The 26,411-nt window shown below is 43.0% G+C and overlaps 1 protein-coding gene across 5 annotated transcripts in view; it reads right to left on the bottom strand.

Annotated features, from left to right (window-relative positions):
* ARHGAP10 (Rho GTPase activating protein 10) overlaps positions 1 to 26,411 on the bottom strand; it is a 326,931-nt gene that overhangs the window by 221,334 nt on the left and 79,186 nt on the right. For all 5 annotated transcript variants that reach the window (XR_009540249.1, XM_060147720.1, XM_060147722.1 and 2 more), the window contains 2 exons: positions 22,722 to 22,817; positions 22,587 to 22,648 (listed from right to left, as the gene is read on the bottom strand). Coding sequence is in view for 4 of the 5 variants with exons in the window: in XM_060147720.1 (XP_060003703.1) it covers positions 22,587 to 22,648; positions 22,722 to 22,817 (158 nt within the window). In the remaining variant the exon portion in view is untranslated. The remainder of the gene's footprint in view (positions 1 to 22,586; positions 22,649 to 22,721; positions 22,818 to 26,411) is intronic.

The raw sequence follows: 26,411 nt of genomic DNA, 5'->3' as shown, positions 1-26,411 counted from the left end.
CTTAGAGGAAAACATAGGCACAACACTCTATGACATAAATCACAGCAAGATCCTTTTTGACCCACCTCTTAGAGAAATGGAAATAAAAACAAAAATAAACAAATGGGACCTAATGAAATTTAAAAGCTTTTGCACAGCAAAGGAAACCATAAAAAGACGAAGAGACAACCCTCAGAATGGGAGAAAATATTTTCAAATGAAGCAACTGACAAAGGATTAATCTCCAAAATTTATAAGCAGCTCATGCAGCTCAATATCAAAAAAACAAACAACACAATCCAAAAATGGGCAGAAGACCTAAATACATATTTCTCCAAAGAAGATATACAGATTGTCAACAAACACATGAAAGGATGCTCAACATCACTAATCCTTAGAGAAATGCAAATCAAAACCACAATGAGGTATCTACTCATACCAATCAGAATGGCCATCATCAAAAAATCTATAAATAATAAATGCCGGAGAGGGTGTGGAGAAAACGGAACCCTCTTGCACAGCTGGTGGGAATGTGAATTGATACAGCCACTATGGAGAACAGTACAGACGTTCCTTAAAAAACTAAAAATAGAACTACCATATGACCCAGCAATCCCACTACTGGGCATATACCCTGAGAAAACCATAATTCGAAAAGAGTCATGTACCTCAGTGTTCATTGCAGCTCTATTTACAATAGCCAGGACATGGAAGCAACCTAAGTGTCCATCGTCACATGAATGGATAAAAACGATGTGGCACATATATACAATGGAATATTACTCAGCCATAAAAAGAAATGAAATTGAACTATTTGTAATGAGGTGGATGGACCTAGAGTCTGTCACACAGAGTGAAGTAAGTCAGAAAGAGAAAAACAAATACCGTATGCTAACACACATATATGGAATTTAAAAAAAAAAAAGGCTCTGAAGAACCTAGGGGCAGGACAGGAATAGAGACACAGACATAGAGAATGGAGTTGAGGACACGGGTAGGGGGAAGCATAAGCTGGGACGTAGTGAGAGAGAGGCATGGACGTATATACGCTACCAAATATAAAATAGATAGCTAGTGGGAAGCAGCTATATAGCACAGGGAGACCAGCTCGGTGCTTTGTGACCACCTAGAGGAGTGGGAGAGGGAGGGTGAGAGGGAGACACAAGAGGGAGGAGATATGGGGATATATGCTTATGTATAGCTGCTGCACTTTGTTATAAACAGAATCTAACACACCACTGTAAAGCAATTATACTCCAATAAAGATGTTAAAAAAATTGTGAATCACTATACTGCACACCTGTAACTTACATAATACTGTACATCAACTATACTTCGATTTAAAATTTTTTAATAAAAATAAAATTAAAAAAGAATCTACAACAAACTGCTGAAAATGCACATAGAAGGGAATATTTACCTAAGGAGAATGCATTTAACCACAATGTGCTAGTGAGTAGTAGCGTTCTCACCATCTCCAGAAGGATTCAGAATAGAAAAGCAACCCTCAAAACACTTGACAACAATGTGCCATCCCTCTTGTTACCAAAAAAGCCCCCAAAAAATTCAAGCTTAAAATTACAGAAAAAAATAAGTGACTTACAACAGGAGAGGATTCTTCATTTAACCCTAGGCTCCTTTGCAGTGTTTCATTATGGACGGGTTTCTCCCAAAGAGACCATTCATCCAGTGAGATGCAGAATCCTCAGAAAAAAATGATCCTGTCCACACTCGAGATGCCCAGAGCTTGCTTAAACTCTCTTCCCCAGGCCGGCCACTGGACTTCACTCACTCCAGCCCTGACAATTTGTTACTTAGGTATCAAAGAGTTGAGGCTACAGACAGAATTAAGAGCAATCACTAGTCAATGGAAAGGGATCATCTTCAAAATACGATAATTATCCTCTTCATATTGTAGGCCATGTGACCTGCAACAAGGGCAAACCAAAGAGCAGAGCAGGGACACAGCAGCACATGCCAGGAATCCTGACGACTCGAAACAATACGGAATGCCCCAAGGTCCACCTGGGAAAGCAGATGAGAGGCTCTTCCATACATTTTCAAGGTGATCCAACTGACACACAACATCTCAAAATAATTTAAAGCTCACTTCCCTTAGCACCAGTATCATCTCCTAGGCATCCACATCTGGACCTAGCCTACTAGTGGTCCTGAATAAACCCACATTTGATCGTCCGTGGAGGCTGGATGAAGCAAGACAGGGGTTTAACTGTGTGAGCTGCAGAGAAATTAAAGAATGAATGAGATCTCAGCAATATCCACGGAAAGGAGGGAGAAAGGGCCAGACTGGAGTTGGTTTATAAATAAAGGGTGAGGACATTTGTGGGAACGACCCTTCTTCAAAAGGACGGCCACGAAGGACAGACTCAAAAGAAGACAATGGTTGAAACAGAACACGAGGTAAAGTGAAGGCAGATTGTTTTTTAAGAAGATCAGTACTTAAACCCACACAACATTACAACACTGTAAAGCAATTATACTCCAATAAAGATGTTAAAAAAAAAAATGACAGCACATCTCCAGGCCCACGTGAAGACTCCAGAAAAGATGGTTCAAAGTCTCTAACGTGGGCTTCCCGGGTGGCGCAGTGGTTGAGAGTCCGCCTGCCGATGCAGGGGACACGGGTTCGTGCCCCGGTCCGGGAGGATCTCACATGCCGCGGAGCGGCTGGGCCCGTGAGCCATGGCCGCTGAGCCTGTGCGTCTGGAGCCTGTGCTCCTCAACGGGAAAGGCCACAACAGTGAGAGGCCCGCGTAACGCAAAAAAAAAAAAAAGTCTCTAAAGTGGGAGGAGACGGAATGCTGACCCGTCACAGGAGTAGAGATCCCGCCTGCCCTTGTAATAGGAAGCAAGGAGAAAGCAACGGCCCATTCAAATGGGTTTGTAGGTTTCATGAACAGAAGCTGAAGGAGTTGCTACCAGATAGTTATTTTTTCCGAGAAGTACAAGGCAAGGTCAGTTCTCAAGATTTGAGGCGTGGGGCGAAGTCTGAATAAAGCGGGGCATGAAAGAAGGAATCATTACAAACAGGGAGGAGAGCACTTCCTGGGCTGAAGGCCCTTTGAGAGAGGTGAACAGGAGTTTCGGAGGACATCCATTGGGCTTTGTGAGACTAGCAAGGCAGGGAGAAGGTGAGCAGTTCGATTCACCTGCGGTAAGAGTACGCCCGAGAGATGTAAGCCCATCAGCGTAACATGATGTGGTGTGCACAGTGTGGGTGAGAACAGGAAGCTGCCTGGGTGAGGGAAGACTTCCTGAGGGGATAATGCAGACCTGGGCCTGAAACACGGTACAGGAGTTCTCCAGGCAAAGGATAAGAGTAAAACAAAGGCCCTCCATGAGAGAGGGGAAAACAGCATTTCCAGTGCACGGAAGTACCAGCAATTCAGCATCACTAAAGCCCCTGAAGAAGTCAGGAAGCAGCGGAGGAGGTGGACGAGATCCGATGGGCTCCAGTGGCCGTCAGAACAGGACCCAGAGATGCTCAGTCGGGGCTAGATGTGGGCATCAACAACATGGGTACACGAAGACCTTTTAAAATTCAAACCCTGAAACTCCATACCCTGGAGTAAACACTGTCATTCACAAAAGGACCAGGACACAAAGATTCCACATGAGCAATTTTATATTTGTCCTTCACTTGGAGAATTTGATGCAATATTTGTCTGACCTTCAAGGGCGAGCACTAGCGTAGACAAAATATATAAGGAGTTTCCACCTTACCATTGGCAGATCAATAAGCCTGTTTCCAAATCAAAGAAAACAGTAGTCGTGACAGGCACCACTCCAATGCAATTCTTTAATTAAAAAAATGTATTAATTTTTTTTGAATTTTTTATTTAAAATTATCATTTTCCTTCCTTAAGAAAGTCTGATTATGTCATTTCTGAATTGAACCCTAGGCATTCTGTTCAAGGACAAAATCATGAAGTAGCTGGTAAATGCTTCAGAGTAAGGCAATGTAGATTGAACAACAAAGATGGCTTTCTTCTTTTTCTCAAAATAGAGATTCCATGAAATCTCTCAGTTCCTTTTATAAGTTCACAGAAGTGCTATATAATATTACTAGAAGTGCTAGTAATAAGTGTATGGAAGCTAGTAATAAGTGTGTGGAAGTTTTCTAATGCCAAAACATGACTCTTCTTTCCCAGAGGTACATGCATACCAACTTTAGGGACGGCACCTAAGACTCTAAGACAATTTCTGGTGGGGAAAGTTTCCAAATTTGAAAGAGACAGCCGCGGTAATAGTATGGAGAAGCGCTTTCAAATACTAACACATTAAAAATCAATCAAATAATTTAGAGAGAAAGCAAATTTAGAATGTGATTTTTTATAAGCACACATATAAGACTATATAACTATATTTTTTCCCATAAAATACTTGAACCAGCCACCAAAAAAAATGTCATAAGAAGCCTTGCGGGCTTCCCTGGTGGCGCAGTGGTTGAGAGTCCGCCTGCCGATGCAGGGGACACGGGTTCGTGCCCCGGTCCGGGAAGATCCCGCGTGCCGCGGAGCGGCTGGGCCCGTGAGCCATGGCCGCTGAGCCTGCGCGTCCGGAGCCTGTGCCTGTGCTCTGCAACGGGAGAGGCCACAACAGTGAGAGGCCCGCGTACCGCAAAAAAAAAAAAAAAAAAAAAAAAAAAGAAGCCTTGCTAATGCGCCTTGGAAAGAGATTTGGATAGTCTTGTATCTACATCAACATAAAACATGTTAATGAATCAGTTGGTCTCACCTTAGAACAGGGGTCAGCCAACTTTTTCTACAGAAGGCCAGGTAGTAAATAATGTAGGCTTTGAGTCATACAGCCTCAGTTTCCAACTACTCAACTCTGCGATTTCAGCACAAAAGCAGTCATACATAGTGTATCAATGAGTATAGCTGTGGTCCATCAAAATTTCATTTATAAAATAGGTGAGGTGGGTTTGGCCCATGGGCCATGGTTGACTCAACCCTGCCTGAGAGAATTCTCTTGAGAATCACAGCATAAGATGTTCTTCTTACTTCTTATATGTTTGTATATTTTTTAAATGTACGTTTGCAAGGCACCAACAGTTGGGAGGGAAGGTTGAACGCTGCATGAGAGAATCACAGCTCGAGTAGCTCTCGACCTAAAAAGGATGCAAAAGTGGCACCACAGAATTTGCCTGAGATAAGAAATCAGCCAGGTTTCAGTCTTGAAAGGCAAATGCTCAAGTGCAAAAGGTATCTTAACAACAGCTCATGTGAATTTAACAGTGGACTTTAACAGGGGCCGTAGCCCCTAAAAATTTGAGTTAACTGAAAGTTCAGCATGAACTAAAGTAATTAAATTGTCCTAGAAGATAATGAACACATATATAGGTTACATATATTTTTCAAATCCAAACAAGGTAATCATACAACTGTGTCCTGTAAAACCAGAACCTATCTCGACAGTATGGTCACCATATTTTAAGAGAGACAGTCTCTAACTGAGGCAAAGCAGGAATGTGAGATGAGAAGGCTAAAAACGTGTAGAAGGAACAGGTTTAAAAAAAAAAAATCAGAGGTGTTTAATGAGACTTGGGAGGAAGAGAACATTTAGAGGGAAAATGATGAAAGCTGTCTTCAAATATTTAAAAGGGTACCACATGAGAGAAGGAAAAATCATTTTGATTTGCTTGAAGAGGACAAAACCAGGTCTAACGAGGAGAAGCTACAGAGCAGGTTTGGGTTCGCCATCAAGAGGAATTCAGTACAAATTACAATGGACCCAGCAAGGTAATGTGACACCTCCCCACCCACTACTCCTTCTGTATCAACAAGTAGAAGCAAGTGAGGGTGTCCAGAGACAGAGTCACAGATTCCTGCACTGAGAGGAAGTTGGCCGAGGAAACCCCTGAGGTGCCACCCATCTCTCTGATTCTGGGATTCCACATGAGTTGGGAGAGGCAGAAACGCAAACTACATTTCCATGTTGCCTTATGATGGCAAACCACAGAATCCATCCAAACTTCACAATCCAAAGTAAAAGAACAAGCTTATTAGATAACAGTCTGAAGGATTACATTTTTTCCCACTGGTAGAGTCTGAAACCCCTTTTTGTAAGACATTTGGATATGAGAGCTTAAATGTCTAAAAAAGGAAAGAAAAGATAGGGTAATATCTTTACCTACCCCTACAGTTTAAGCCAACGCTGAGAATCTCTTGACAATACTAGCTGACCGGAAGAGAATCAGACTCTACCGGGGGTGGGGGGAGAAGCCACTGCCGGTCCTTTAAATTTCCCTCACGTTTGAGATCAAAGGCTAAGTTCTGATGTATTGATACATTCTAATGCTAATGGGGCTTAGGACCAGAAACCCATATTCAGTAAAAAGGCAACAAAGGCAGAACTGCATCCTAGGATATCTTTAGTAATTTTTTTCAAGTCTCAGTCCAGGTCAAACAATGAATAAACCAGCAAAAGCACGACGTCCTGCCTTCCTAATCACTCAGCACTAACGAGGACAGACTGAGTCTAATGAAACAGAGGAATTATGTCCATTCCCCCACGGACCTCGTTATTTTAAGCCTGGATTCCATGTGTTCTTGACCCCAAAGGAATGCATAATCTGAGAGCAAAGGAGAATTTCCACAATTTTCTCCCATGACCGCCCAGAGACTTCCCATTTCATTAGACTGAAGCGAAAACTCGACTTTCCAATTCCAACGTCAAGAACAGCAGCAAAGAAACCGTTCAGCAAAGACATATTTCTTATTTTTCCTTGAAACAGAACCTTGAGAAAGATGTCAAGGAATCCTCATACATATCTGAACATAAGGAATATTTTTCCCAAACTTGTCCCTTAGGAAAAAAGGGACTTAGCCCTATATAAGAATTCTTATACTCTCCTGAAGGAGTGCACTCCCCATCATTTTGATAAACAAAGAATTGTTTGAGGAATCTTAGCCTAAAACGGCCCCAATCACATCTAGTTTCAGCTGCTTAGAGCTCACAAACAGGTCTGGGTTACAAACGCAAGGGGAAGCTAAGAAATTTAAGAGATTTATTTATCATTCAGGAGATGACCTCAAATAAGTCAGTAATATTACTGACCACTTCTAAGTGGTCAGTAATATCATAAAAACCGCTCTAAAAAAACAAGCTAAGTAGTTGCATTAAGAAAGTCATGAATGTACATATATGTATAATTGAATCACGTTGCTGTACAGCAGAAATTAATACAACGTTGTAAATCAACTAGACTTCAAGTAAATTTTTTAAAAAAGGAAGTCATAAAAATACAGCTGAGGGATAATTTTTTTTAAGTGAGACTGTCCAAATGTGCACTAAGGGGGTACCTGTGACTTGAGGTAAAATTTCCAATGAAAGCATCAGAAAGATATTTTAAAAGGGGCTGTATCTCAAAGAACTCAGACGGATGTGGCCACGAGGAAAGCTGTGCTGAAAAATTCCGAATGTGTCCGTGATAAACACACTAATGTCAAAGTCGTCAAGAGTTGGAATAACTTTTTCATGAAATAAATGGGGAAAATATTCCTAAAGTATACATTTAATTTTTAAATACAGACACACATTTAATCAACTAAATAATGAAAATACACATCTGATTATCTAGCAGACACACAAATGCATACCTAAAAGTGTGTAAGTTCAAGCTATCCAAAAATTTTTTGTTTAATCTTTTCATGGGAAAATGGTGTTGCCTTACAATCAGGCATAAACATTATAGGTGGTGTATATCTGCCCTTTTGGGCTACCTGGTACTTGAAACCCCTTCCTATGTTTGAGGAATTCTCCTCCCAAATAGGGCAAAACCCACCTTCTACTATAAAAGCTGAAAATCACAGACACTTGCTTTCCCTGCCATCTTTCATGAGGTCCTGGCACCTGGCCAGAGTTCCACTAATCAGATGTTCCCACTCAAGAATTTGATTTGGAAGCTAGTGCTTAAAAAACAGTGAACAGAGATTCTGGTGGGTGGTAGCAACAATTCCTTCCAGATGCAGCAGTTCTACCAACAACCACCAGGGGGCAGTGGTGTTGCCTGGTGCACACTGTACTGTTCTACACACCTGGTGGCAACAGTGGTGACTGTCTTCTCCAAGCCCAGCTCTGTAGTGCAACTCTCAGCATCATTCCCGGTTCCCCAAAACTGATAAAGATACTGTAAGCTACCTAATATTCTTTAATAAACTCCCTTTCTGTTCAGACCATGCAACTGAGAATCCAGATTAATATTTTTTAAATTTCAGAACCTTAAACAATCTTGTCAAACTGATTTCAGTACTATCTTTCTCAATATTCCTAAACAAGATTTTTCTCCTGATTAAACCAATTCACTTTAATTAATGAGATTACTCCCCATCCACATGCATCCTTTGCTACCTTTTTCTCCATCTAACCAGTCTCACCCTGTGCTATACCTTCCCCCATTAATCTAGGCTCAAATCTTAAAGGGAAAATTTAAACGAAGAATAGAGTCCTCCCACTTTTTTTTTAAAAGGCTCTAATGTTGGCAAAAAATGAAAAAGTTTCACAATTGGTTTTTCTAAAAGAACCCTGCTGCAGAGACAAATAGGAGACCAACATTTTCTCACTTGGCCTTTGTCCGAACTAGTTCTGTTTTTAGACCATAGGCAAAATAATTCTCTTTTGTTGCCTGCATATTCTCAACTATAAAGAAGGATAATACCTGCTCTCTGTCTACTTAACACAATTAAGTAAAACAAAGAAGAGTATATCATGCTAGAAGCAATTTTAACTTCAAAATAAATAAATCCCTGGATGATATTTTATTTTTAAGTACAGCACAGGCTAAGCTGATCCCTCCTGGTAGAAAAAAAATTAATGTAAAAATGAAATTAAATTTTATAGTGCTAATAGCTCAAACTGACAAGAACTGGAGAGCGTCTTAATGAACCTGTACACAAAGCTCTAAAGAGGACACAGGTGCAGAGGGACTGCACATTAATTCTGCAGAGTTGACACCTGAAAATTAGGAGCCAATTAATATGAAATGGCTCCTTGGATGTCTGATTCTTTCAGACCAAGGCAACTTCATTGAAAAGCCTAGGAACCATAATTTGTAAAATACTGACATATATTCCAAATTCATGACTTCACTTCCCACACTTATGCTTTCATTCAGACAGTCCAAGAATAAAAACTCCCGAGTTTTTATCAACTTTCAATCCTAAACTCTGAATAGCTTGACACCTAACAAAACAAGAGGATTTGAGCTCAAGGTCTGACAACTTCTGCTCCGAGTTAATTCCCTCGAGGTTTGGCCATGCCCTAGCTCTCAAAAAAGATGTTAGGTCATTGTATCACAAAATTTTAAGGTTCACTTAACGCCTGTCTTCTACAAATATCTTAGCGTTTGTGGCGGGGAGAGGGGAGCATCAGTTTTGAAGGACATTAATCGAAAAAAAGTACCAATTTTACTCATTATTTAAATCAAACAGACCCCACCAGTAAAGGTTTTTGGCGTTGTTTTCAATCATACTTAGGAAAAATCGAGAATCTTCAAACAAAAGCTATTGGGTTTAGTAGGAGTGAGTTAACCTAATAAGGATGTGCAGATATTTAACCTCGAGCCTCATTCCCTCTGTGCCTGAGGGACATAAAGACCTGGCTTGTATTTTTTGGACAAAATAAATACTTGGGCAGAACATGATGAGAAGGAATAAAACCCCACCGGAGTAAAAGATAAGCCTGTCAGAAAGCTGTAAAAGCTTCATGAGAGAACTGGAAATTTGGTGGGTTTGTAGCTTTAAATAAGAAAATTTTAATTTCTGAGGTGAATGGTATTACTCAGTGGCACAGGTAGAAATGGAACCTCATGAATAAGAAGGCAATGAACTACTGAATCGAGAAAATATGAGACAAACTCTATTCAATACTCCATAATGGCCTACATGGGAAAAGAATTTTAAAAAGTGGATATATGTATATGTATAACTGATTCACTCTGCTGTACACCTGAAACTAACACTACCTTGTAAATCAACTATACTCCAATAAAAATTAGAAAGAAAATACGAGACAGAGACAGAAGTAGAAAGGAGAACTATTCAGAAAAGAACACCTACACTTCTGACCAACAACAAAGAGACGAGCTCTCCAGTCCTTCTGTGAGGGCTGGGCTCCTTCCTTGAGTGGCCAAGAGGGAAAAGGGAGGGCCTGGGGCAGAAAGGCCCTTGATAGCTCGTTCTGCTATGCAGCCACGAGCTAAACACCTCATCCTGGAAAAGGGCCTAAGTCCTCACTGTATCCTCAGGTGCTAGAACACTGCCCAGCTCATAATGGCCATTCAAACATATTTGTTTTATGAACGAAGTGGGATTCTCTCACAAATTTAGTAGTATAAAGAACAGCATTTCTGGATCAATGCAACATTTCCTGCTGCTGGTGATAACAGTCACCGTGAAGGCCCACGTTGAGTCTCCTGTATGGACACGTTCTCTCTCCTTCAGAACAGTCTATGTCTGGATTAGACCAGGTCCTCTAAAAAGCAGACACCAAGACAGGGTTCGAAATACAAGAAATTTATTAGGGGAAACATCTATGAGAGAAAAGGGAGAGGGAGCCAGGGGAGGCTGGAAGAGGCAAGCAATGCAGGTCTGGCCCCAGGGGAAGGAGACAAGGTGGGAGAAGGAAGGTGGGGTGGATGCATGTTAGACTGCAGTGCAGTTCTAGAAAAAGTCTGACCAGACCATCAGGGACTCCTCGAGCCAAGGCTGCCTGTCAGAGGACTCCAGAGTCCCCAGGAATGGGACTGCTTTAGTACCCCTGCTGTGCTCACTCACTGGCTGGGGGCAGGCTTGGGACCCGTGGCCTTCACACTAAAGCAGCGATGGAACCTTACAGCAGCTGGGCCCAATGGTCGATTCCACTCCCTGAAGCGGGAGATCTGGGGGTGCCTCATGGCTGCCCCTGCTTCCAAAATCCATATTCTTTCCACTACACTATCATGGCCACTAGTCTTCCCCTGGACCTCTAACAATTCCCATCACCACTGCAGTACTGCGATTCATTAAATCTAACATGCCACTAATACTAAGACACTCCATATTTTCACATACTATTAAAAAAAATGATGATGACATCTTCATTTACTATCTTAACTCTAAGAGCTTTTATATTTACTGAAAAAGCTCTTTGGGCAGTTAGATATATTTTTATCACATATCCCTCTTGTGTACACTTTTTAAAAAGACAATAAGCAAAATATACTTCAGATATTTCTAAAGCTTTTTCAGAGTCCAACTCTTCCAAATCACTTTTCAGCTCAGTCACCAATATCTGGTTTTCCCCACACATTTCTTCCTCTGTACCATCAAGAATCTTGGAGCTGCACCGTTTCTTTAAGGGGTGCTCCCTTAAATCCCAGATACTACGGCGTCTGGGATTTTCTTCCAAGATGCCAGCACCCACTCTTTAGGTACTAATACTGGTACTTCCTTGACCCATCCAGAAGGTCTCAATGGCAGGTCTCCCATCCACCATCAGGGTTCATAATTTCTTCCTTCAGCGGTCCTTAAGTGGTTTGCTGATTGAAGCAGTGAGGGGTTACAGCTGTCCAAACAGGCCAGGAGAATTAAAAACCAAATTCACGTTTCCTCCTGACTGCTGCCTGGGGGATACACCTCACCCATATTCGAAGGGGGAGGGGAGGGTATTAAATCTCGAGGAGCTCAAGGCAAGGACCAGGAGATGGGAGAAAGATGCTCTTTTCATCTCTGTCACTAACTTGTGCTGTAAATCAAATCCCTCCACCTCACTGTTCCTGTTCCCCCCCCCTTTTTTTTTCATTGAAGGGGTTAAATCTAAGTTTCCCTAAGTTCCCCCTCAGCTCTTTGTTTTAGGAGTCTAGGCCATACCTTTGAGTATTTCACGACAGGATCTGAATGAAAATAGTTTCCTCATGAAACTGTGGATTCAGCTGAACTAATTCCCACTAAGGGAACCAGTCCTCTGGATGAGAGCCGACTGCGCGGACTGGTTACATTCTGGCGCCCCCTGTTGGAGGTGGGGGAGTAAACAGCAGGAACCCACACCTGCTTTTTACTCTTTCACGCCAGGATTGACTAGTTTATGGCAAGAGCGAGCTGATTCCGCAGAAGCAGAGAACAAGCCCAAGGAGCTGAAACACAGGAAACGTAAGTTTCAGTAGGGAAGGAGCATCTGATGATGACAAGGCTGCGACGGCACAGATGACAGTGAGTCACCAATGGCAAAGACACTGAGTCAGGAGGCAAGGCCGCACACGAAAAGGGTCAGCGAGGAGCCCAGGCCTCCTGCCTGTGACACGTGCACTCATGACAGAAGCCTGATTTGAGTTAGCCCCGACTGTAGCCTCTAGAGGATTCTAGGTCAGAGAAAGATCTCAAAAGGTGCATTCCTGAAGAACAGGTTTCACAATGACATCTGCCTCTGACTGAATTGTAATGAATGTACAAGAAAAACAGTGCTGTCCAATTGTAAAGGTCAGTTCCAAGGAGAAAAGTTCTTCATGAATTTCCATCACTGACAGGGGGGATTCCCTGGTGGTCCAGTGGTTAGGACTCCACGCTTTCACTGCTGTGGGCCCAGGTTTGATCCCTGGTCAGGGAACTAAGATCCCACAAGTTGCATGCAGCCAAAAAAAAAAAAGTTTAAAAAAAAATGTACAACACTGACAGTTTTTAAACTAAACTGAGAAATGTTTCTGTAAGTTCAAGGGATATTCTTTCCCAGCCGAATGTGACTGCCAAGAGAATTCTGCATAAAAAAAATGTGTCACTTTATCTGTAAAAGAACTGATTAAAGTAGGTTTGATACACCATAGAATTAGATAACACTAAAGGCACAATCTTTCCGATGGCATGTAATACCTTAGATACTTATCACACTATAGAAACTCGTAAGCAATGTTAAACACAAATTAAGGCACGCTAAAATTCCGAACAGCAGAAACCTGTTCCTTTATAATAAACTAATATAGTCCAATAAACTAATATAGTCCAAAACCTTTGGAAACGACAAGTAAAAGCTTATGGTCTTGAAGACTACTTTAACATCCTGGGAAGCATAAAGTCGTCAAAAAGCCATTCATAGTGTTTCCAACGTTCAGACAGATCTAGCTACAAGACTATGACGAAAGCCGGTGGAGATTTCACTTGCACCCTAGGCCAGTGGTTCTGCTGTCAGCAGGTTGCACAATAACCTGGAGGCCTTATTAAAACACAGCCTGATGGGCCCCACCCCAGAGTTCCTGATTCAGTAGGTCTGGGGTGCGACCCAAGAATGTGCATTTCTAGCAAGTTCCCAGGTGATGCTACTGCTACTAGTGCAGGGACCCAGCTTTGAGAACCACTGCCCTAGGGTGTACTAAAGAAAGAATATCGTAAAAATTCCTCCCCAGAAATAAAAGATATTTAGTTCATTGTAACCAACAAACATTATTTTAATAACACCATGAAGGACTTTTGAAATTTTAAGAGTCAGAGAAAGTTTGAAACAAAAATCAGTGTCAAAACTCCCAAAAGATATAGAAATCACTTAACCAAATGCTTCTGTAAGATCCTTGAGAAAATGAAAGAATGATGAGAAAGGAGTGAAGCAAATCAGACGAGGGCTGAAGAAACACCCATCGTGTCTTGCCTGGAAGCATCTAAACTACAGTTAAGTCCCCTACATATGAACCTTCAAGTTTCGAACTTTCAAAGATGCGAACATGCGTTCCATCAACGTCAGGCATGAGTGAAATTGCAGCTTGGCCTCCGCCTCCTATTGCTGACAATCCTTCAGCTCTACCCTCTCCCACCTCCTCTCCCTCCTCCAGTCAGTAACTCCTCTTGCCTGTTCACTCGATGCCAGCCCCTGTATGCCAGCTGTCGTACTGTACTACTGTACTTTCCAAGGTACTGTACTGTAAGACTAAAAATGTTTTATTTTTTGTGTTTGTTTTTTATGCATTATTTGTAAGAGAAGTATTACAGTACAGTAATACTGTAATTACTACTACAGTACAGTACTATATAGCCAATGATATTAGTTGGGTACCTAGGCTAACTTCGTTAGACTTAACCACCAGGTTCTCAGAACGGAACTCGGTTCATATGTAGGGGACTTACTGTATTAACAAAAGCCTTCAGGATTCAGAAGCCTAGTGCCTTCTTTATCCAGACGGAAGCTCAAGGCCAATCACCCAGCAAGTGTTCCCTGGCCCAGTGTTTTCACAAGAGTGAAATCCGTTGTGGGGAAAAACATGGGGAAGGGAAAAAAAAAAAAGAAAGGAAGAGGTCTCAAAAGCCAAAAGAGTCTGTATACATGGGGCTTCCCTGGTGGCGCAGTGGTTGGGAATCCGTCTGCCAATGCAGGGGACACGGGTTCGATCTCTGGTCCGGGAGGATCCCACATGCCACGGAGCAACTAAGCCCAAGTGCCACAACTGCTGAGCACGCATGCTGCAACTCCTGAGGCCCACATGCCTGAGCCCGTGCTCCACAACAGGAGAAGCCACCGAAATGAGAGGCCCGCGCACCCCAACGAAGAGTAGCCCACCACAACTAGGGAAAGCCCACACGCAGGAACGAAGATCCAACACAACCAAAAGTAAATAATAAATTTATTTTTTTTAAATGGTCCACATCAAAAAAAAAATAAGTCTGTGTACACACAGGGTCTTCCTGCTCAAGGGAGAGAAGGATGCAGCTGCGGGACAAGACACCCCCCATGTCTGCTGGCCAGCTCAGTCGCCCCCGGCCCCTTCTGGACGAGGAGCAAGCACCTTTTGTGCACCACCGGGCAGCGAGCTCTCGCTTCTCTCTCCCGGCATCCCCTCCTCCCCCAAGCTTCCCTCCCCCGCGGGGTGTCACGCAAATGCCCTGATGCGCCAGAACCTTCAGACGCCGAGGGTCACATTTCAGCAACAGACAAAAACTGAAAGACAGGATGACGGGATGCATGCAGAGAAGTAAATGCAACATGAAGGGCTTTCAAAAGAACACCATGAACACGACAGCACTATTTTAAAAGTCCTTAAATTCCTGGACAGCTGCCCACCTCAGATAAGTACAGCATGTCCTGCCACGCCAGGGAGGACCACGTCCGGAATTCTGGCAGGGAAACACCGCACAGGACTTTCCTTGGAGGACACGCACGGAAGCGACACAGCCATCCTGGCCACTAATGGTGCCCGGCTCTCTTATCAGGAAAAACTACTCGCTTGAAAACACTGTCCTGAAAAAGGCAATATTGGCCTTTTCAAGGACATAGCACATCCATTCAAAGAAATTTGACTTTCATACATGGAGGGAACCACTGATTTCCCAGACTGGCCTTCTCTCCACTTTCCAACACTTCATTTGAATAGCTACAGAGCTGGACACTAGTGGGGGGGGGGGGGCGGCAGGGCAGTGATATGCAAACATAGTCCTCCTTCATTCTCAAATTCAATCCATTTTCCCTTAAGGAAGTGAAACTGGGGCTTCACTTCCATCTTTCCTTCCCTGGCTAACTCTGATGTGTCAACTCAGACCAGAAATGATGTCTCCAAAGCGCCTTCCCCGAATTCCCCAATAACTGTTACCACAATGCACGCTTTCAGCAATCTCCCCAGCAGACAGCCCGCCACTCAAGGGGAGGAACGATGCCTTTGTCTCGATGGCGCTTGGCACAGTGCTGGCCACAGTGTTTGCTCAACTATGCATGTGTATCTAGCCTACTGAGGTAGAGAGGAGGCACGTGACCAGATACACCCAGTGGCTCAAACCCAACAAACAAGCACATCTTCCTGACTGTGGAGCTTCCAGACTCATGTCTTCATACCTTAAAGCCCTAAGTCCTACATTTTAACATTTATTCAGGAGATGGAAAGCTTTTTAAAAAATATCTGGCATTGATCTTTGCCTTCTAAAACACAGATTATAGATATCTTTTAACATTTTAATGACTCAGCCTTAATTATAAATGTCTAATTATTATGCTGCACCATCATTTTAATTTAGGACTTTGGGAAATACTAATCACCTTTTTTTAATTGAAGTAGAGTTGATTTACAACGTTTTGTTGATTTCTGTACAGCAAAGTGATTCAGTTATACATACGTATACATTCTTTTTTATATTCTTTTCCATAATGATTTATCTCAGGATAACTGAATATAGTCCCCTGTGCTGTACAGTAGGACCTTGTTGTTTATCCATTCTATATATAATAGTTTGCATCTGCTAACCCCAAACTCCCTGTCCATTCCTTCCCTATCCCCCCAACAACCCAGCAACCACAATTCTGTTCTGTGAGTCTGTTTCTGTTTGCATGGCTTGTGGGATCTTAGTTCCCCAACCAGGGATCGAACCTGTGCCCCTTGCAGTGCAAGTGCAGGGTACTAACCACTGGACCACCAGGGAATTCCCATGTCATATTTCAGATTCCATATATAAGTGATATCATATGGTATTTGTCTTTCTCTTTCTGATTTACTTCACTTAGCATGATAATCTCTCGTTCCATCCATGTTGCTGCAAATGGCATGATTTCATTCTTTTTTACAGCTGAGTAATATTCGTGTGTGTGTGTGTGTGTGTGTGTGTGTCTGTACACATACATATACCACATCTTCTTTATCCATTCATCTGGATAGGTTGCTTCCATGCCTCAGCTATCGTAAATAGTGCTGCTATGAATATAGGAGTGCATGTATCTTTTTGAATTATAGTTTTGCCTGGATATATGCTCAGGAGGGGGACTGCTGGATCATATGGTAACTCTACTTTTCTGAGGAACCTCCATACTGTTCTCCATAGTGGCTGCACCAACTTACATTCCCACCAACAGTGTAGGAAGGTTCCTTTTCTCCACACCCTCTCCAGCATCTGTTATTTGTAAACTTCTGAAAGATGGCCATTCTGACGAGTGTGAGGTGGTACCTCACTGTAGTTTTGATTTGCATTTCTCTAATGATTAGTGATGTTGAGCATCTTTTCATGTGCCCACTCACTAACCAATTTTAAAGATTAAGTGACCATAAAGACTGTTAAACTCTTAGAACCAATCTTAGAATATTTCTACCTCTGTTTTACAGCTATCATTTTGCATGCCTTTTTTTTTTTTTTTTTGCACTATGCGGGCCTCTTACTGTTGTGGCCTCTCCCGTTGGGGAGCACAGGCTCCGGATGCGCAGGCCCAGCGGCCATGGCTCACAGGCCCAGCTGCTCCGCGGCATGTGGGATCTTCCCGGACCGGGACACGAACCCGTATCCCCTGCATCGGCAGGCAGACTCTCAACCACTGTGCCACCAGGGAAGCCCTGCATGCCTTTTTTAATATGTGGCTTTTAACATGCTGCTACTCTGTGACAATTTTAAGGAAAACACGAGTTTTTCAAAGTTCTCAGAAAGCACTGGCATCCACTTTAGCTCCTGAAAGGCCTTCCTTATCTCCTTGTCCCTGTGTTGGTGGGTATGAGCTTGTTAAACTACACAAACACCCCCGACAAGCCACATCTCTGCCCCACAAACTCCAGTTCAAATACTGCTTCTTTCACAAAGCCTTTCCCAACCAGCACAGGCTTAGCTGCTCCCCTCTCCAGGCAACCACAGCCTATACTTTTGTTTAGCACTTAGTATAACATATTTTAATTCACTTTTTACCAGTTACTCTCCAGGGCCACACTGGATACTTCTTGAGGGAGCTATCTTTTCTTATGCAAAAGTTTCAGGCTGGGGACTTCTCTGGTGGTGCAGTGGTTAAGAATCCGCCTGCCAATGCAGGGGACACGGGTTTGAGCCCTGGTCTGGGAAGATCCCACATGCCACGGAGCAACTAAGCCCGTGTGCCACAACTACTGAGCCTGTGCTCTAGAGCCCGAGAGCCACAACTACTGAGCCCACGAGCCACAACTACTGAAGCCCGCATGCCTAGAGCCTGTTCTCCTCAACAAAGAGAAGCCACCACAATGAGAAGCCCGAGCACAGCAACAAAGAGAAGCCCCCGCTCGCCGCAACTAGAGAAAGCCCGCACACAGCAACGAAGACCCAATGCAGCCACAAAAAAAAAGTTTCAGGCTGGTGTCGAGGAAATCATCAAAGATTTGTTGTCTACGAAGTGTTCAAAGCTATTTCATGAACCAAAAGTAGCCATAATGATGCCACGCAATTTTCATGGTGTAAAAAAAAAGTGATCACCGACTACCAAGATTAGACAGAAACACCCAAATAACGTCAATATGGGTCAAATGCCTTTTTTTTCACTTTCGTTATTATTCATTTTATTATTATAGCTCAATGATAACTCAGGAAGAGTGCTATTTTAAAGGTCTTTTAAAATGAATGGAAGAGTATCAGGAATTCCTGTCAGGGGGAAAAGGGAGAAAGAAAAACCTCTAGATTAAATGGGACTTAGAAACTTATCAGTCAAATGCAACGTATTTGGATCCAGATTCAAACCGACTGTTACGGGACGCAGGCATGAGGAGGAAACAAAATGTAAATGAATATCAGGGGAAAAAATGAATATGGCCTAATTCTTTGTAATCTCAAGGAATTATTATTTGTTTTTAGGCGTGACAAGTATATTTTGGTTCATAAAGAGAGTTATCTTTGAGAGTTATACACTGAAGTATTTATGGATGAAACGATGTAATACTGGGCTTTCTGTCAAAACAATGGCGGTGGGGTGGTGAGGAGTATAGGAGAAACAAGGCTGGTTGTGTGGCAATGGTTATCAAAGGCGAATATTGAGCACATGTAGCTTAATTATATTTTCCTTTCTGTTTGCGCATGCTCAAAATTTTCCAAACTAAAAAGTTAAACTAGGGCTTTCCTGGTGGCACAGTGGTTGGGAGTCCACCTGCCAATGCAGGGGACACGGGTTTGTGCCCCAGTCCGGGAGGATCCCACATGCCGCAGAGCGGCTGGGCCCGTGAGCCATGGCTGCTGAGCCTGCGCGTCCGGAGCCTGTGCTCCGCAATGGGAGAGACCACAGCAGTGAGAGGCCCGCGTACCGCAAAAAAAAAAAAAAACAAAAACAAACAAACAGTTAAGCTAATAATTTTTAAGAAAGCATTAGGCGTCCTGTTAATTCTGTGGTTGGTAGTAACTGCCCTCCACTGCTTTCTGCCTTTGGATAGATTCCTGCTATCCGGCAGGAACTGCCATTCCCGCAAATGGGTTGGAACATGCTGTCCCATTCCTTTCTGAGGTTCGTGGCCTTATACAGACAACATCCTATTCCTACTTCTACCCAGCACTGGAAACCCAGCCCTGTCATCCTCATTCTGCCTAAGACAGAGACCCCATCAACCCCCATCATAGCTGAAGATTAAATCAATAGGTCAGTTAACAAGAACTCTGAGAACCATGCTTTCTTTATCAGACAGCCTGGAGCTAAGACCACATTCCAGCCAACTCATCTCAAGGAACAAAAACAGGAAATACAGTCGTCCCTCAGTATCCAGTGGGGACTGTTCCAGGATCCCCATGGACACCAAACTCCAAGGATGCTGAAGTCCCTTATATAAAATGGCATGGTATTTGCGTATAACCTATGCACACCCTCCTATATACTTTAAATCATCTCTAGATGATTTACAATATGTAATACAGGCAGACAGACCTCAGAGATATTGCAGGTTCAATTCCAGATCACTGCAATAATGCGAATGTCGCAGTAAAGCGAGTCACACGTATTTTGTGGTTTCCCAGTATATACAAGTTATGTTTTCACGGTGCTATGATTCATTAAGTATGCAATAATAGCATTATGTCTTTAAAAAACAACGTACATACCTTAATTTAAAAAAATACTTTATTGCTAAAAAATGCAAACCATCAGCTGAGCCTTCAGTGAGGTGTGATTTCTATGCCATAGTACTGTTAAAGATCACAGATCACAGACCACCATAACACATATAATAATAATAATGACAAAGTTTGAACTATAACAAGAACTACCAAAATGTGACAGAGACAAAAAGTGAGCAAATGCTATTGGAAAAATGGTACCTGAAGACTTGGCTTGACACAAGGTTGCCACAAACCTTCAATATATGAAAAAAACAGCATCTGCGAAGCACAATAAAGTGAAGTGCAATAAAACAGGGTATGGAGGCTTCCCCGGTGGCGCAGTGGTTAAGAATCCGCCTGCCAATGCAGGGGACACGGGTTCGAGCCCTGGTCCGGGAAGATCCCACGTGGCGCGGAGCAACTAAGCGCATGCGCCACAGCTACTGAGCCTGCACTCTAGAGTCCGCAAGCCACAACTACTGAAGCCCATGCTCCGCAACAAGAGAAGCCACCGCAATGAGAAGCCCGCGGACCGCAACGAAGAGTAGCCCCCTGCTCACCGCAACCAGAGAAAGCCCGCGTGCAGCAACGAAGACCCAAGACAGCCAAAAATAAATAATTTTAAAAAAACTAAAAAAACACAAAACAAGGTATGCCTGTACAATGAAAATACTAAGTAAATAGTTGTGAACACAATGTAAATGCTAGGTAAACAGTTGTCAGCACGTGGTAAATTCAAGTTTTGCTTTTTGGAACTTTCTGGAATTTTTTTCAATTATTTTTTGATCTGCAGATACAGAATCCGTGGATACAGAGGGCCAACTATAGAATATCACTCTGTGTTTCTGCAGAGCTAAACCCCAGCACCACACTGCCTGAAACTCTCTTCCCCCAGATACCAGGATGCCTCCATAGTTCTCCACTGGAAAGGCCTTCCTTCCTTCGCCACTCTAGATGTAATGGTGCCCTGGCTCCTTGCTCTTCTCAATTTCATTTTTTTTTTTTTTGGCCACGCCACACAGCTTGTGGGCTCTTAGCTCCTGGATCAGGGATTGAACTTGAACCCTCGGCAGTGAGAGCCCAGAGTCCTAACCACTAGACCACCATGGAATTCCCTCAATTTCATTTTGTAGCACTTACTGCTACTTGACAATGTGTTATACATTTGTTCATTTATCACCTCCCCTTTCCAAAATGTAACCTCCGTGAGGGCAGGGGCTTTGCTTTGTTTGCGGCTGTGTGCTCAGATTCTAAATGGTAACTGAAACGTAAAAGGAGATCAAATACATATTTGCTGAATGCTCAGGATCCCAGGAAAATACAACTAAATATCAAGGAGGATTGAGCACAGAAAGTTGATACTATGAACATAAACTAAGAACGCGCACTTCTACCACCCACACGTCCGCACCCACTTCATGCAATAGAAGGGTGGCTTCATGGCACTGCCGTTATCCACTCTCACATTTAGACTGCTCTAAAGAGCTTGAAAGATCTGTGACTATAGGAACACACGAATAAGGGTTATGTATGTCACTCTGTACCAGAAAAAACCTAGTGGGAGCACAGTACCTTCACGTGCCCGCTTCGGTATTTACAATAGGCACAAATAATCTCAGAATTTAGGGTGCAGTGCGAATTACACTAGCGCTTTTAGAGGCCATAGGTCTCTGTCATGCCTCAGTCAAAAATCAGTGCTTTCCTCCTACTTCTTCTCCTACTCCAATTCTACCAGCTAGAAATCCCCACCAGCCACCAGCCAGATTTGCAGCAACATCTAGGAAGCTGGCCACGCTGGCAGGTGGTCCAGGGTGTCTGGTTGTGGCCTGACTGGGCTCTACCCCTCAGCTGCCATGCGATCCTGGGCAAGGTGCTGCACCTCCATTTCCTCATTGGTCAGTTAGGGGTCAATCACAGAGTCTATTTCATAAGGCTGATGTGAGAATTAAATGACTTAAACGTAGGTAAACAGCTTAGACCAGTACCACGCACAGAGTAAAGGTTAATTGTCTTAGCTGCCATATTCAATATTATTACCACCACATCTGAACCCCCTCATACAGGTACACTTCCACATAATTCTAGGTAGTTCTCATTCTCGAGAACACAGAAAAAACAGATGGTCATTTTTTTTAAAAACCTGAAAAAACTGGTGAAAATAGATAATGTGTCATAATCCAATGGCGAGTCTGCTGTAAATCTTTGTTCAATGAATATCAGGAGAGAAATACAAAGTTTTCAGAAAGGTGGATGAATACTATTCAATACCCTCAAAATGCATGTTAAATAGGATCTACTCAATGCACTCAGCGTAGCATCCGGCACATGGAAAGCACTCAACAGAGGGGAGCTATTATTCACTACTACTGTGATCATGTATCTCAAGGCAAAGTGGGATTTTAAGGACTTCCAGGTTCGAGCTCTCTTCCTCTCCACACAGCCTAGAAATCCACAGAAGACTGAGGCAAGCTCCAGCTGTGCCCTGCTGTCCTCTCTATAAGATGTTCTGCTTTTGTCCTCTTAACATATTAAGATTCTGCGTGAGTCTCGATTTAAATGCGACTGCTCCAGGGCTAACAAAAATCTAGAAAGCACTGATATACTTCAACACAGCCTTTTACAGATGAAGACACAGGGTCTTGGTCTAGAGGTCCAGCAACTTATCCAGGATAGTCTGCACCCCTGGGGAACTAGAAATCCAGGCTCCCCAAACCTCATCTGGGGATCTTTCCATTACTGTGCACTCTTCATCCATGGACAAATGCACCAAAACTTCCACCAGAACCAGCTACCCAGATTTGCACCCCACTTAAAGATGGACTTGTTATTTTACACCCCACCACTCACCATAATTTCTCTCTGCTCTTCCAGATTCTTCAAAAAGTTAGAAAATTCACGTAACGAAGCATCTGTAAGAAGAAAGGAATGATTATTTCATGGCCAAAGCAGAGGAAAGCCAACCAAAACCCGGTCTTTACGCACCTATGCAGCGTTCATCGTCAGTCTCTGCATCGCCGATAAACTCAAATTTGAAGTCTCTGAGTGAATGAGCAAACTTCCGCTGGGCTGCCGAAAGACCTGGAAAGAAAGATGGAGTGATTACTTGGGTCCTTGTCTCAGGTCAAGGCTCAGCAGGAATTGATTCTTCCTCAGATGGCAGAGCTGTAGAGCTCTCCTCCACGTGATCTGTGAGGAGACACAACCCAACTCCTCGGCCAAGGGGCCCATCATCCCACCCGGGCACTCTCTGGTGGCTTGTCTTCCATGCTAATGCTCTGGGATGGAGCAGGTGCGGGAGAAATATATATATTGTTCCCAGAAGCACTTTCCCTTTCTCTACTCACTCAGGTCAGAACTTCCCGGACGCAGAAGTTCCGTCTATGATTAGGAGCACACACACTTGATAGTATCTCCCAGGGCTGGATGAGATCCAGCTGGCTGCCAGCGTTTCAAATATTAAGGGTCTCAAAGCTCAAAGTCAGCCAACCAGATGCCCTTAACTGATGGTTCAACTCCAGCCAGAGAAATCCAGAGGATTCAAAGAGTATTCATAGAAAACAGCAGCAGGAACGGAAACCAAAGGCCACGCTTAAGTGGCAGAAAGAATTCATTCTGCAAAAGACCTACAGGTCCTCATTTTTCTTTCTTTTTATTGTCGTCATAGAAAATAGTGGAAAACCCAACTTCTACAACAGGCGAACAGTTATTTTATGGGCCATGCACCATGCTAGAGAATAGGTGTATTTTTAACTTTACTCAATACTCTTGAGAGTCTCTATTTAACCATGGAATGCCAAAGCTCCGAGATGTTAAATAACTCGCACAAAGTCACACAGGTACTACATCAGCAAAAGTCTGATCTATTCCAGAGCCATCTGTCCAAAACCCATGCCCTCACCAGGGTACAATTCTGCCTCTGGTCTAAAGCACTTTCAAAGAAGCTGCTTCCCGACTCCTGCACCCCGTATGGATCCTGGCTCACTACAATGAATACTGACAGATCGTGTTAAAGTAAAACTTCAGGTCAAGCAAACTGAAAAAGTTGAACAAAACACAATCCATAATTTCTGATAAGAGTATTCAGGCAAAAAACTAAATATGAACAAAAGCGAAGCACACAGTATAAATGCTGAGGGCTGTTTTGAATAAGTTGGTAAGATAGTAGGAGCAGCAATCTTCTCTTTCTTAGTCGTTGTATTATAGCTAACAGACAAGGAATGAAAGCAAAAAATTATTTTTACATTGGAAAATGTTCTTTTTTTTTTTTTAACCAACTCTTGACCTCCAATCATTAAGTACAATGGTTCCCCAATGCCCTCCTCGACAAGCTGCTTCCTCTCACTTCTTAAACTTTCTAATCATGCTCACCAGCTCTTTCAGTTGCTGTCATGGTCTGGTTTCATGTTTTACTTTTTCTTAACAGATTCTATTTTGGAGTAGTCTTAGGTTCACAGCAAAGCTGGGCACAAGGTACAGAGATTTCCCCTAGACTCCCTGCCCGGACACAGGCATATCTTCCCCCATTATCAACATCCTCCACTGTCACAGTTTTTGAAACTTCTTTCTTCCAAAGCTAAACCAGAAACCTTTTAGAAGATGATACAGGATTGTAATTTCTTACCCTTGGAGTGGAGAAGAAAAGCAAAACCGTAATGTATAATGTGATGGATTGCAAGCACGGTCTGAATTCTCCACCCCTCCTTTGTAGGAGCTTCTCTTTTCAGTGGGACTCTGCAGCTCCTCGGGTAAAAGGTAGCGTCTATTTTCCCACCCCTTGAATCCGGGCTGGTCTTGCGGCCAAAGAATGTGGTAGAAGTGGCACTGTGCTAATTCGGAGCCTCTAGCTCTAGAACCTTTGCACACCCACGCTCCACTCCCTTGGAAGCCTCTGGCGTCCACGTGATCAAGCCCACACTAGCCTGCTGGGTGATGAAAGACATGTCGCCCAGGCCCCCTACCTATGGCCCCATCGGTCAGACATCCCACCCTCAGAAGCAGAGCTTCCCGCCATGCAGGAGGCAGTCCAGATGAGACCATACTGCCCAGTGTGCTGAGTCCAAACTGAAATAAATAAATGGCTGCTGTTTAGGCCACTGGAGGTGGGGGTGATTTGTTACAAAGCAATAAATAGACTAATATAGAAAGATTAAAAAATTTGACTGCATTAAAATTTTAAAGACATAAAAAGAGTGAAGAAAAGCACACACCCCGAAGGCACAAATAACAGCTATGAATCACTGAGGTAAGGCAGAAAGGCCAATAAAAAAGGGGGCAAAACGCCTGAAAAAGCCCTTCACAGAAGGAAGTAAAGGAAATCCAAATGGCCCAAAACCACATGAGAAGGTGCTCAAAACTCATTAGTGATTATAAAAGTGAAGAGAAAACCTACCTCAATACACTCATGAGATTGGCAAAATGTAATTAAGTCTAGCAACCTCAAGAACTGGTGTATGTCCAGCAACAAAAATTCTCATATACTGCCAGCGAGGGTAAAAACTGGTATCATTCCCTTTTAAGTACTTTGGCATTTTCTTGTAAGTTTGATGATACCCTACAACTCCCAATTGACCTTTTAGGTAAATTCCCAAGATAAACTTCTGCACATGTGTACTTACAGACATGTACTTTCTATAGCAGAACTGACCACAGCAATAGCCAAACACTGGAAAAGCAAATACCAAACGACAACCAACAGATGACTCAATTATACTATATTCATATGTTATAAAGTAAAAATAACAATAAATGTATGTATCAACTCAGGTTAACCTCACAATTTGGAGAGAAAGAAGCAAGCCATGAAAGAATACACACAGTATGGCTCTTTCATATAAAGTTCAAAGCAAGCTACACTAAACCCTATGTTTGGATTGCACATATAGGTCACAAAATTACAGAACAGCAAGTAAGTCATTATCTCAAAAGTCACACGATGTTTACCACTGGAAGCAAGGGAGGGGGACAGTCAGACAGCTACAAGGGGATTCAAGGTATTTTAGTTCATAACCTCGTGGTGAGTCTACGGCTATTTGCTTTATCTTTCTTCTTTAAAACATACGCTTGGTTCATATACTTCTGTACTTCCACCGTAATTCCACGACTAAACAATAAAAATTTTTTAACCGTAAAAAAGTAAAGCCCGGCTATTGGAGTCACTCCCAAGTTAACTATTCTGTTGTAATCCAGGAAACCTACCATTATTGCCTACGATCTGGCCACACTGGCTTGCTCTTGGTTCACACGTGCCCAACTCATTCCAGAAGGGCACTGACAGGCTTCAAAGTGCTGTCCCACCCCTGGAAGCGCTCCTTGCCCAGCCCCACCTTCACCTGGCTGGCTCCTTCACAGAACCCTCCCCCTCGCACCATCACCCCCAAAAGAGCATCACCCCTCTGCCCTAAACTCTTCTCGATCCCACGGCGCTTAATCTTCTTCATAGCACTGATCACCTGAAACTGCCTTATTTAGTCAGTATTTCCTCCAGGTTATCTATTCTGCTGCAGAATATCCAGTCCCTGAGACAGCAGCCGACAGCCTTCTGCTTCCCTGTATCTCTGAAACAAAGACCACACAGGGCTTTTCTTTTTGAATTTATTTCATGCAGCTCTTTCCAAATATTAAGCGTGTGGGCTTATTATCATTTCTAACAACTTTATTCCATTTTGCTAATGC

Source organism: Lagenorhynchus albirostris, chromosome 4 (assembly GCF_949774975.1).
Source record: "Lagenorhynchus albirostris chromosome 4, mLagAlb1.1, whole genome shotgun sequence".
In the NCBI taxonomy this organism is placed as follows: Eukaryota; Metazoa; Chordata; class Mammalia; order Artiodactyla; family Delphinidae; genus Lagenorhynchus; species Lagenorhynchus albirostris.
This window is presented reverse-complemented; position numbering and strand designations above follow the sequence as displayed.